Source organism: Phragmites australis, chromosome 13, assembly GCF_958298935.1.
Source record: "Phragmites australis chromosome 13, lpPhrAust1.1, whole genome shotgun sequence".
In the NCBI taxonomy this organism is placed as follows: domain Eukaryota; kingdom Viridiplantae; phylum Streptophyta; class Magnoliopsida; order Poales; family Poaceae; genus Phragmites; species Phragmites australis.
The window spans coordinates 895,928-908,992 of record NC_084933.1 but is presented as its reverse complement, the minus strand read 5'-3'; the positions used below and the strand labels follow the sequence as shown (position 1 = coordinate 908,992).

Below are 13,065 nucleotides of genomic sequence, written 5' to 3'. Positions count from 1 at the left end.
CCTCCACGAGTGCTGCCTCTGGAAGGATATGGTCAAAATAGAGGTCAACAAAGCGGCCAAAGGAAAGAAGACCCAGGTTGCTGTGCAGAGCAGGGACTCCAGCTGTTGCAGTAGCGAGAGCAACATGGACCCGATGTCTTTCCAACTGGATGAGAGGACTATTGACCACATGTTTGGTGGTTTGGCGTCCTACAAGTCTAAGGAGAATTACAAGATAGTGTCCTGAGAAATTTTAGCTACCATACCCAAGGGTCGCCAGGACATTATGCAGTCGAACGTCGAGATCTCCTTCGGCCAGGACGACTGCCCATAGAACTTTTTACGGTCAGGCTACTTCCTGATAGCGGTTGAGCCTACGATCAACAATTGCAGAGTCTCCCAAGTGCTAATCAATGGAGGTAGTTCCTTGAACATCCTCTTCGCAGGCGCACTCGCAGGGATGCAGGTCTCCTAATCTACCATCAAGCCAGTTATGCAAGCCTTCCATAGCATAGTACCAGGATCGTCGCCACTCCCATCGACCAGATATCACTCCCTGTCACATTCGGGAAGCAAGACAACTTTCGGATAGAGAAATTTTTGTTCGACGTGGTCGACTTCGAGACGGCGTACAACGCCAATCTTGGGACGACCAACTCTGGCCAAGTTTATGGCTGCCGCACACTACGCTTACCAGTGTGTGAAGATCCTGGACCCAAAGGGGTTATCACCATCTAGGGTTGCCCAAAAGCAGGCCTCCATTATGACAAGAGGAGTCTTGATATGGTGTCTCAACATCAAACTGACAAAGAATCCAAGAGCTCAAGGATCAAGGTGAACTAGAAGCCTTAGTCATGACTGTGACCACAGTGCCTCGAGATGCAAACCCAAAAACTCGATGGCTTGGTTCCAAGACTAATCTGAAACCCATGTAATAGCACCTACGCTACCCATGATGTAATAGGGTCCCTGCTTATAAGCTTAATCTAGTCTGTGTCATTTAGATTTAAGATATTAGGTCTACAATAGCTCGTCGGTCGTCAATTAGCTCTGTAAGTCCTAAGTGTAAGTGATTAGAGTACCTTTGTAATAATAAAGATCATATTGCCTAGGAAGTCGCTTGAATTCTTTTCCTACCTTATTTGTCTTCTCATGCATCCTCATAACTGACAACAGGATAGTCGCTTCTTGGGTCCATCGTCCCACACACGCACCCAGGGTAGTGAAAGGTTTTTCTCGACTCAAAGGCAATATGAGCTACCTTTTCTTCATTACATTTTCTATTTAGATTGCCTACTCGGAAAACATTTCCAGGTAGACAGTCGAGGGCTTAACAGGTAGTTAGTATTGGAAACCGAAAATAACATATTGTGTATTCTTTGAAAACCAATTCCAACCAAAAGGGAATGATCGTTACATTGTGAACTCAGGGTTGCGAAAAAGCTCCTTATTGCATTTCACGAGTGACTGGGGGCTACGACACCTCCCACTCAAGCGGACCTAAGGCCGGCCATAATAAGCGCTCCGACTAATAGCTAACATGTCCTAAACTAATTAAAGGAAGAAGTAAGGGAATCATGATATGTTGTCGAATGCATCTAGTACCGAGTTCACCCATCAAATGCAAAAGCATTTAAGATAAAAAAATTCCTACAAGTCTAACAAGCTACCAAGTTCTTCATTATACGCTAAAGGATAAAAATTCTATGGTGTGGACCCAACTCCATGGTCCATCACGTCCATGAAAGCCTTGGCCATCCCGATCACCTCCTCCACCTTCTGCTCCGACAACTCATCCAACTCCTCCCTGAAGCCCTCCTAGAGAATATCGGTGTCGATGTTTGGGTAGTGGGCCTTCAGTATGGCCAACATGTAGGCAATCGCTTCCTCTGTGCCCCGCTTGACTTGGCTAGAGAGGTGCTCAACCACCTATGAGCGCCTCCTGGAAGATGTCTAGGGTCGTGCCGAGCTGCTACCGAACGTTGGATATTCGAGTCCCCTCCTAGGCCATGGCTTCCAGGGTCTCGAAGAGCTCTGCAGAACATCATGTTTAGAGTGACAAGGCAAAGATGGAGAGTACTCTCGTGAGAGTGGAGTTTCCATGGTCGAGTGCTGGTCTGGTGCAGTGCAGCCTCCTTGCTCAGGGGCTTTTAAAGGCTACTAGGTCAAGGAGACGGTGTCTCTCCATCTTTGGGCGTTAAATGCCAGGTGTGGCTTCATAATGGTTCATGGGCAACCAAGTGCCAGACGAATGTCAAAATCGCCTTTTCAGCTGACCTGCGCGAACAAAGAGGCGGTCTCTTGGCGCGCTCCATTACTCGTTGTTTTTCAAAGAGTGTGGGGTAGTTGAAGGGACGGGACATTGCTTCGCCATACTCGTGCAATTCTTTTTGACAGAGAATCTCTTCACCACCACATAAAATCTCCGCTGCGATAGTCCAACTTCTAAACCCGACCAGCAAAAAATCATATCTTCTTTGTCCTTTCGCAAGGATGGAATGACATTTTTTGGGTGACCCAGGAATCCTACTCAGGTGAAATACCTTCTTGAGGACTCTCTTGTGAACTCAGAGGCACTCAGAATCCCAGATAGATGACATGAGGACCCCAAGAATCTGATTGGACACATAACCCTAATTAATACATGAGTTCTACTCGAAGACACGGTCAGTCAAAATGCTTATCTTTGGTGACCAAATGTTTGACCTATCGTTAAAGCCTCATTTCACGTACTGGTGGGGGCATGCTAATAACTAGTGGGTAACTACCATATCCGGATACCCTATGGTTTCATGTTATTCTCAGGGTATATCTCTATCCCCAGGAAGGGAATCTCTGGATGAACGAAAATTGTCCGCAGACACACAGAATATCTTGTATACAGGGAAGTTTATCTGCAAGAATTGGAAGGAAGACTCTAGAAGACGTATAACACCCCCTATATATACGGATCCTAGGGATCGTGCGGAGGACAAGTGAGAAGAATTCTCTACAAGTCATTAGAAGCCAACGCGTGCCTGCGGAAGCTCTGCATGCCTTTCGCAGCTAGATCTTCTTTGACTACTCTCAAGGAAGCCGCCCGACTATGTTAGATCTATCTAGGCTAGCCCTGCACCCCCTTTGTAATAGTCTAGAGATCAATACAAAACAAACAAGACATAGGGTTATTATCCTAAGGGGGGCCAGAACCTATATAAAAACACCTCTGTGTATTCCTTTCATTCGTATACCCTAAGCATCCCTCATCTATTCTACAAGTTCGTAAGATCAGCAATTTACCAATCATCGACAAAGATGATCGGTAAGAATGCATCCAACATGGCATGCCTAATACTGTACGTTGATGACATGGTCCTCACCGCCTCCACCCCTAAATTTCTTCGACACCTCATTGATCGTCTTCACATGGAATTCACGATCAAGGACATGGGTGATCTCTACTACTTCCTCAGCATTAAAGTGAAGCATGACGCCTCATGCTTCTTTATTTCTCAAGCAAAGTACACTAAAGAGCTACTGGACAAAGATGGAATGCGGAACTATAAACCAATTTCCACACCAGTCAACACCAAGGCGAAAATGTTAAGTACTCAGTGACACCACGGCATATAGGAGCATAGCGGTCGGGTGCGATGCAATATTTGACATATGCACAATCCCAGTGACATCCAGATGGCACTTTTCAAGAGGATCATGTGCTACGTCCATGGAGCGATGACTCTTAGCCTTCATCCACACGGCTCTCCATCAACGGCAATCACCGCATAGTTAGACACGGACTGGGCCAGATGCCCGGACACGTGGCACTCCACGTCAGGTATTGTGTCTTCATCGGCAACACACTTGTGTTGTTGTACAACAGCCAACCATTTCTAGGTTGAGCGCCTAAGCACAGTATCATGCCAGCACCAATGTTGTCACCGAATGCTACTAGCTTCAGCAGCTACTCAACGAACTTCATTGTAGCATCGGAAAAGCAACATAGTCTACTATGCACAATATTTTAGCCGTGTACATGTCTCCAAACCCAGTCCATCACTGATGTACAAAGCACATAGAACTGGATATTCACTTCATTCGTGGGAAAGTTCCATCAACGACGTTTGTGTTCTACATGTTCCCAACACCCAGTAGTTTGTTGACGTCTTCACTGAGGGTCAACCGATAACACTCTCTGAGTTCAGGTCCAGCCTTTGCATTGGCGATGCTCAAGGTTTGCCTACAGGAGGGTGTTAGTGCATGGACTGCATTTTCTGTTGTGCCAGCCTGCGTTGCTCGTCAAGGTGCCACAACGACAACTCTATGACTAGAATGGATTGGATACGATTCAAATAGTACATTTTCCACATATCTATCCATATTTTAATATGAATACATATCTTAATATCCTCGAATGTGAATACGAATCGGAGTTTTCAAATCTGAATCCACATCCTAATATATCTACTCGATTTAGTAGTATACAAATACCTTCGGCTTTAATGACAACTCCAAAAAAAAATTATATAACACGAGCATGACAACAGTTAAACATAGAGAAGAACATATATTAGTTGTTTGTAGGCCTCATGAGTCATAAAAAATTGACATTTGACAACATAAAAATTAAAGTGTCTAGAAATCACCGCTTTTCATTAAAGTGAACTTCAATTTGTTCCTACTTCCATTAGTGGCATAGATAACCTAAGTGTTAAGCAACAATGTAGTGAAATAGAGTGGGTCTGCTACCTAAATTCCATATAGGTGTTTTATTATATACGGATGTATCCATATCCACATCCACATTCGATAACATTTCAGATACTACATCCGCATTTGTATCCTAAAAAAGAATACGGATATATCAATATTAGTATCTATTTGATAGTCGGATGAGGATTTTCCCCACTTTCGTGTTTTCGTGGATACAAATATAGGATAATACTGATTACTGCTATCCATTTTCCACTCCTATTCGATATCCGCAACTGGTTCATGCGCTGGCCACGTTCACGACGCCCGCTTCCCGTGCGCGCTCCCACGGCTCACCTCACGTAGGATTAGAGCTCTGTTGGGAGCTAACGTGCATTTTCCCACCCTGGAAAATAATCCTATGAGACCTGGTCTTATGCATTTAAGGGTTAGACCCAATTCATGATGTGACATGTGGCGTAAGTTGCCATAAAACGTATGGATAAATCAGAGAAAATCATATGTGGGAAAACAAAGAAGAAAATAAAATATCATGTGTCACACCATAAATTGGGTCCAACCCTTAAATGCACGAGACCAGATCTCATAGGATTATTTTCCCTCCACCCTTGTAAATGTATAAATACCATTCAAGATCAATAGAAAGGCATGTTGTATCCCAATCTTACTAATCTAAATGACGTCGCATTCTCACCATCCCAAGGCATCCATGTCGACACATGGTTTCCCAACCATAGGATTTGAGCTGCAGCAGCTGACAACCGTCCGATCTCTTGGCCGGCACTCAGCCCCTTGTAGAGAACTCCACCATCCAGAGAACTCTTAGCATATCAGCCTTCGCGCCTCCTCAAACATCTCCTCCGCCTCACTATGCAACCTTCAACTCTCCGGCGCCTCCCCTCAGCCTTCTCCTGCCGTCTCCCCTGCCACTGTTCTGTCTTCCCTACGCTCGCCTCCCTGCCACCACCTCCTCCGCCGCCGTGGCATCCCTAACTTCCATGCATCCAGATGCGGAGGAAGTGGCGGTTGAGAACCCCATACACGGGATCCATCTATGGCCTGCCCGATGTATATCCTGGCCCACCTCTCCTCCTTCCTTCATCCCCTCTCCAGCACGCAATGGAGATCCATCTAGGCATGGATCGGCGCTTTCCTTCTCTAGTAAGGAAGCCTTGTATCGATCGGATGAGTTGTGGATTGTTCATTTTGTTATGCGGTATGCTTTCGTTGCTACGAGGACTCGAATCCAAGCAATTTCATCCTGATCGATGCGTTGTTGAATTGTTGTGCGGCGGAATGCTACTTGCTGTTAGTTTGTTCTCCTTTTTTTTTTGAACCCCCATTCACTGTATAGTACTCCATGTTTCAAGCAATCTAATGCAATCAAGAAGCAGTTAATCTCACTAACTATTGTAAAATGATAAACTGATGCATATATACATATACAACCCATTGTTAGTCTGTTGACTATGATTACTATTTTGAGGGTAACATCATTGCCATTGCCAAGTTTTGAATCAAAGTTTTCTTTTCCATTGCATATTTTTCAATGCACCTTAGGCTAAAAATGATTTGGTCCGAAACTCTATCTGCTCTTTTTTCTCACCAAAGATGGTCTCGACCAACAAATATCAACACTTACTGTTAACGCATTTTTTCATTGTTTAATTATAAAAATACCATGCAATCTGTTACTATGATGGCTAATTGTTTCATTCACTCTTGCATATTAGATAGTAGTAGTCAAGCTCTTAGTTAGTTCATCATTCAGAAAATGTCTTTGTTTCTTAAGCTGATACTGTTGTTCATGTTGACTGAATGAGTGATTGAACAATTTATATAACAAATGTTTCAAGAGGTAAGAGATATATGAGGTAATGAATCATTGTGGGACAGACAGACCTGACCTTCGGTTCAATTGGGAGTTAAAAGATGTGAGGACTTCTATGCTTTGTAGTGTGTTGTTACTTCTCTATATTCTGTAAGAAGCCAGTTACGTAGATCCTTTACCGCTTTTGCCATGCAGGATATATGTTGAACGTAGGCTAAGTCCTTTCTTGGTTTATTATGTACAGAGGTCTCTTATTAACGTATTTCCTTTACAATTTTCAGATTTCCTTATGTAAATCAGTCTGTACATTCTCATAAATAGATTTCTTTTCCATTCTCTATTTGTTTTTTCAGCAATTATTTACTATGCTCGAGCCATACAGTTGCGGGTTGGCGGCTACAGCTTATCACAAATTCTGTAGAGGGTAGCAACGACCTTGCCAAGCACACCAAGCAAGCTGCTCACTTGGTCCTTCCTCTGCTCCCTGTCCGGTTGATTTTGATTTACTGCACCGCCACCATCAGGGCTGCTCCGATCTAGGATCTTGATCAGCTGGCCATGCATGTTATCGATGGCCCCTCCAGAGGCGTCGTCGCTGCTGCGTTGTCTCTTTTGTCCATCCTGCACTGGTGAGTCCTCGGTAATTTGCTCTGGCTGCTTGCATTTCGATGTGCCTGCTGTCCAGAAACATGGCTGGTTAGGCATGAACTGGTTTGCGAAATGTGGTCTCAATCCAACGTTACATTATAAAATGATGATGAAAATTGCACCAGTGCATCAGGTTGTCGACCTGTTGGCTTTAATGTTAGCTTAAACAACGAACTTCTGGGTCCAACACTGCCACATGCTATTAAAGTACTTAGCTGGAGCGATGTAAGTTCAGAATCCCGCCTTAAGTTACACTTTAAATTTCTTTGTTCTTACAGATTTGCTTCTGGGTACGCTTTTGCAGCTTCAAAAGTAATACGGATCTATAATGTTTCAGGCAAATAGGTACTTTGAGAAGCTCCTGCATGATCTAGATGTCATTTGTGCTTCATCGCTTAACCCGGTGCTTGAGGTCACTTTATTGTACAGTTCCAAAAATCAATATCAGAATTTGTTCCTACAGCATTTTTCCAGCTGGGTCGTACTTACGTGCTTCATGGACCATATATACCACATTGATTGTTATAGGGTATGACTAATTTTTTACTTAGCTTTTAAGTAGTTGTTTGCAGTTTGAGCATCTTTAACAAACAATACACATAATGCAACATAAAATATTTGTATTCAAAATATTATAATTATAGATTTATTGCACACTTCTACCTCGGCGACAGGCAATTTGGCGCACCAAGCTATTTTCTAGTCTCCTTCATATACACAACCAAGAATCACAAGAGCACATGGTAAATGGCGAGAAGTTTTTCAATATTATTACGAACTAGTTAATATAAGTTTGTCGCATGTAAAATGCTGCGTGCCTGATACACAGGAACCAAGATCAATAACCAATAAGCCTGAAAACTCCACTTTCTGCTTCAAGAGAAATGGTGCAATCCTCACTGGCTCACTTAGAGATCTTAGCAGTGAGCTCCCGGACTAGCTTCGCGGCGACCATAGCTGTCATCCCATCTACTGTGTCGCGCTGTGGGTTAAACTCCACCACATCTGCGGCGACAACATCACCTTGCAGATTCTGGAGGATGTTGAGCACGTCACGGAATGAGAGGCCTCCAGGCTCAATGTGAGAGACACCGGGAGCAAATGCCGGATCAAGGCAGTCAACATCAACTGAGACATACACACCCTTTACACCTTCCCCAAGTTTCTGCAGGGTGAAAAAAGAAGGAAAAACGGGTGAGAACAGGTTTAGATCATTAACAATCTGCCAATTACGAGACTCAAGAAAAACCAAGGTTACCGTGTTCGAATCGTTAATTGCGAGTATCAATTCAAGTTGACAATTTAAACTGAAATTTTTTGAGATGTCACAACAGGCAGAACCGTTGGACAGACCCACAAGTATCCCCTATATTTGTGTCAATTTGAAAAGATTACTCAGGCAAAATACACCATGATTATGTTAAAGTGAGATACCAGATTCTCAAGTTTCTCCCGGTCCTTTGAGAAGGTCCGCATCTCATACTGTTCCACACCGAATCTCTTCCCTTGCTCACGTCCTTCTTTGTTTATTGATCTAATTCCAACCTGAAACCCATCGGTATCAAGATAAGGACACAGAAGCAGGATAAGAAAATGGTATTCATGCTATTGACTGGTGAGAAGCAAAAGCTTAGTCCAGGGCATCTACCTCATCCCTACTCATGAAAAGAAAAGTTATTGCCGTTTTAGCATGGTAAAAGCTTTGTGATATCCAGGTGGACATAAAATAGATGGATATTGGAAGCTTTTTTCCTACGGTACATTTTCCAAAGTATTAACTATGCAACATTATGATCACTTCACTGAATAGTAGTTTTACAGGAACTCAGTACTCTGACACAAAACAACACACCTGCAGAAGTCTCCTGGCATAACCACCTTCCATAATTCTCGCAAAGGAAGAGGCATGTGAGTAAATGTTTCCTTCAAAACAATCATATATATCTGGATGTGCATCAAGATGAAGAATGTCAACAGGTCCTCCAAGCTTTTCAGACACAGCTCTAACAACCGGATAAGATATTGAGTGATCGCCTCCTAACACCAATGGTCGAAGAGGATCCTATACAATGGTACACCACAATCAGTAAATATGGAAAACATAAAAAGAAAACTTGTCACTCTGCTTGAACAGCTCTTAGATTGTTGGAGCAAATATCTACCCAGACTATCAAAGAACAGTATCACAACCCTTTTCCCAATTTCTGAAAATAGAGTTCAAATGGTAAACTAGTTAATGATAACTACATATCTTGTGTAATTAACAAATAAATTACGATGCAATTATCATGCAATAATATGCTTACCTCCTCCATCACTGTTTTGACAGAATCGCTAACTACATCCATCAATCTGTCATCTTCGACACCACAGTCACGAATCTCTTGTATGGGGACATCGCCAACGTCAGTTAGCACTCGAGGATCATTCAGTTCTTTGCCTGTGTAACACAAAAAGGATTTTTTGTGAATGTTTGTAACACAAAAGATGTTAATATACAGTTTGGTAGTATTAATGGTACCTTCTTCTGTGCTAGTGTTTGTGCTTCCACACCATATGGCCTCCCTTATGCGGGGAGGAGCAAAGGCAGGCCCTTGTAAGAAGGATGAGTTGTGACCAAGAGGGACTCCTAAGAGTGATGCTGAAGCTTTCACGCCACCCAGAGAACGAAGCAACTCTGCCTGCACAAGCATGAGTACACACATCAGGACTAGCAGAAGAGTAGGAAGCGTTTTAAAAATTAAAACAATACTGTATCCTAACCTACACTTCTTCGGTATGCAAGATAAACTATTTCTTACAGATGTTACATAAAAGTTTATGTTGTCGCACTTAGATGTAACTATAAATGAGCCTTGAGATTTAATTATAAACTGGAACAAAGCCAAATACTTAGAAATGAAGAGGAAATTATGCCCTGTTTATTCCATTTTTGCATTTTCTTTCTTCAGGTTGTGGCATGATTACATATGATGCATTACTTGCTTCGTTCAACGAAAACATTATATTAAAATACCAGGGTGTTGGATTCCAGCTGAAGAAAGGATTCGTGGCCCCTGTATGCATGTGGTCGGCTTTGACAATATCCAACTCATGTTGACATTAAACAACTGTGTTATAGGCCTTAAAAGACTCATCCGTTCCTTAAGTTGGAAATAAGTTCCAAAACATACTGAGGCATCAGATCAGATTACTATTTCAAATGGTGAAATGAAAGTCCAGCATTCAGAAATACTCTATGTATAATTGTTTCACGGTTCAGAAACGCAAGAAACTGGTGTTTACATTTTACTAATGACGGGCTGACCAAACTGTACAGTATCGATCACATGGAGCAGCGCTGAAGGCATACGGGTGTATTTTGAACTCTAGTCATGCTGCTTCTTGCAGTGCGTTCAGAGACGATAACAGAGGAAAACACAAGAGTAGCAGCAGCACTTCAATCTTGATAAATGCAAGCATCTTCCCTTCTGATCAGTAGCCATTCTGGACTGAAGCAGGCGTACACAATGCCTAGAAAGGAGGAAATAGCCGCAGAACAAATTGTTGTTAACTACGTGCGAAAGCGAATGGATTTGTTTACTCAACTGTATTACCAGTATATGGCAATCCTGCAGTCGTTGCAGCACAATTGATTAGGGACTCAGTCCAGACAACCACATGTGGAAAAAAAAAAGGGAAAAAGACTCGTCTGGATTTCCATCGGTACTGACTGACAGTCAGTCTCCACCACGAAACGAAAGACAGAGCTTTACTGATTCATAGTCGTTCATGGTCTCGAAATGCGGAACAGAACAGAATTCCAATCGAATCGAATCGCATATTTCCATGGAATTGAATATTTAGAAGAACAGGCAGTGGGTACAGTAACACAGTAGGATCAGGGGAAAGAAAGCGGAGACAGATGAACAAAAAAAGAAGGGACTTTTAACAAAAAAAAAAAGGAAGCGGAGACAGTAGGATAAGGGGGCGGGCGGATGCACGAACCTTGAGCTTGGCGCGCTCGCGGATGAGGGTGAGGGAGGCGTCGATGACGCGGTTCTGCCCCCGCTCCACCGCCTCCGCGGACACCTTGGACGCGCTCAGCCGCTGGAGGTGCTGGAACCACTTGGTCCCCGCCGCCGCGCCGCCCATCGCCTCCCTCCCTCCGTCCTTCTCGATCCAAAGGCGGAGCCCAATCTACCCTGCACTGGGTCTCTCCTCTCCCTCTCGCGATCGAGAACGGCGGCAGGCAGCGACCAAGAAAAGAAAAGCACGCAAGGCACGAAGGGGGAGATGGAGGAGACGTACAGCGGTGGCGTTCCCGTTCCCTTCGCTTCCCTTCCAGCCATCTCATCATATAGGTAACTGACACATAAGGTCTATTATGACGGTAAAATTACGTCGTCTCCCTCCTTCTAAATGTCGCAATGTGGTCGTACTGGTTCATCTTCTTCCTCCGAAATGTAACAAAAATGCCAAGGCAACGATGAAACCGACTAGCCAAAGCAAGAATCCAGCAAGGATTATCTATAAATAGCGCGAAACGAAACCAATTATTTGCCAAAAGTAAAATTTGGTTTGAAACGAAATCGTTTTTTTGCAAAAATATATGTAAAAAACTGTCCGTGTTGGATGAGTTTGGCAATTATTTATTCGTCTTCAAAACTTGCGTAAATCTGCACTGCCATTATACTGCAATGTCATTTTCTTAGGAAGTCTTACATGGATGGATAAACCTTACCACTCTTGCCAACTCCCTTCTCGAAGGATATATGGTTGAACTCTTAGTACCTACTGAAATTTAGATCAGCTAATACATATTGGTAGCTCAAGAGAGCAATTATCCTAGTTTAACACTATTTAGATGAACTAATACATATTGGTAGCTCAAGAGAGCAATTATCCTAATTTAACACTTGAGGACTGGCTCTAGCCCTCTAAAACATCGCTTCTTGTTCCTTTCTTTGGTCTTTTCCTATAGCCCTCCAAAACACCCGATTTTTTAGACGTTCTATCTGGGTCAACTCTTGATTCGGCACCTCCTCATCTTTCTTCCTCTCACCTTTCTTCTCCACTGCTGCTGTTGCTCAACCTGATTCCCCTCATCATGTCGTTGCCTTCACCCCGCCCTCCTCCCTTGGCTTCGGCAACTCCAGTTGCCCGATACGGCGCAGTCCACTCCCTCACTAATTCTCCCTCTCTTCATTGATGCCCCCACCGCTGACCACGCCCACCACCCTCCTACCACCTACAGTGACGACGCCTTGCTGCATCATTGGGCCACCATCCACAATCTTCCCTCTAAACCCACCTCACATCCCAAACCATAATCCCGGACCTCAAATTTCTAACCCTAATTCTAAAAAGCTAGCCGGAGTTGAAAAAGAAAAGGAAGAGAACACTACAAAGAAACGTTAATCTCACGTGGCTCATAAGTCCTCACGAGTAGTCATAGTAATATCGTCAGAGATTGTCATTATAATGTTCTAGAGGCCAAAAAAAGATGATTTGTTTTTAAATGAGCGTAAAAAAAACAATATTTTGGGGATTGCCAGGTCACTAGCTAACCCCTCTCAATTTTATACTCAAGAACTCGTAGGGCCTGTTTGTTTCAGCTAGAGATTATGAAAAGCAACTTATAGATTTTAGATTGTAAAAAACTGAATTATAAGAAGCTGGATTGTACAATCTGTAGAAGTTGATGGAACCTAGATTGTTGGATTGTTATAATCTAGAGGTTAGATTGTTACAAGTTAGATTATGATTAAGGCCTTATTTGTCCCGCTAGAGATTGTGAATTATGATTCATAATCTGTCAGCTGAAACAAACAATGATAGCAGAATTTAATGCTTTTAATGTATTACTACATCAGTAAAACAATAACACAATAACTTAGAAACTTAAATCATATGAATTTAAATAACATTAACTT

At 43.0% G+C, this 13,065-nt stretch overlaps 1 protein-coding gene across 1 annotated transcript; it reads right to left on the bottom strand.

The window, feature by feature from the left end:
- Positions 1-7,894: 7,894 nt before the first annotated feature.
- LOC133888823 (arginase 1, mitochondrial) lies at positions 7,895-11,490 on the bottom strand. Its single transcript, XM_062329194.1, has 6 exons — positions 11,138-11,490; positions 9,672-9,831; positions 9,457-9,590; positions 9,003-9,212; positions 8,585-8,695; positions 7,895-8,315 (listed from the first exon to the last, which is right to left on the bottom strand). The coding sequence occupies exons 1-6, from the start codon at positions 11,282-11,284 to the stop codon at positions 8,055-8,057; spliced, it is 1,023 nt and encodes a 340-aa protein (XP_062185178.1). The 5' UTR covers positions 11,285-11,490; the 3' UTR covers positions 7,895-8,054.
- Between the last annotated feature and the right edge of the window lie 1,575 nt (positions 11,491-13,065).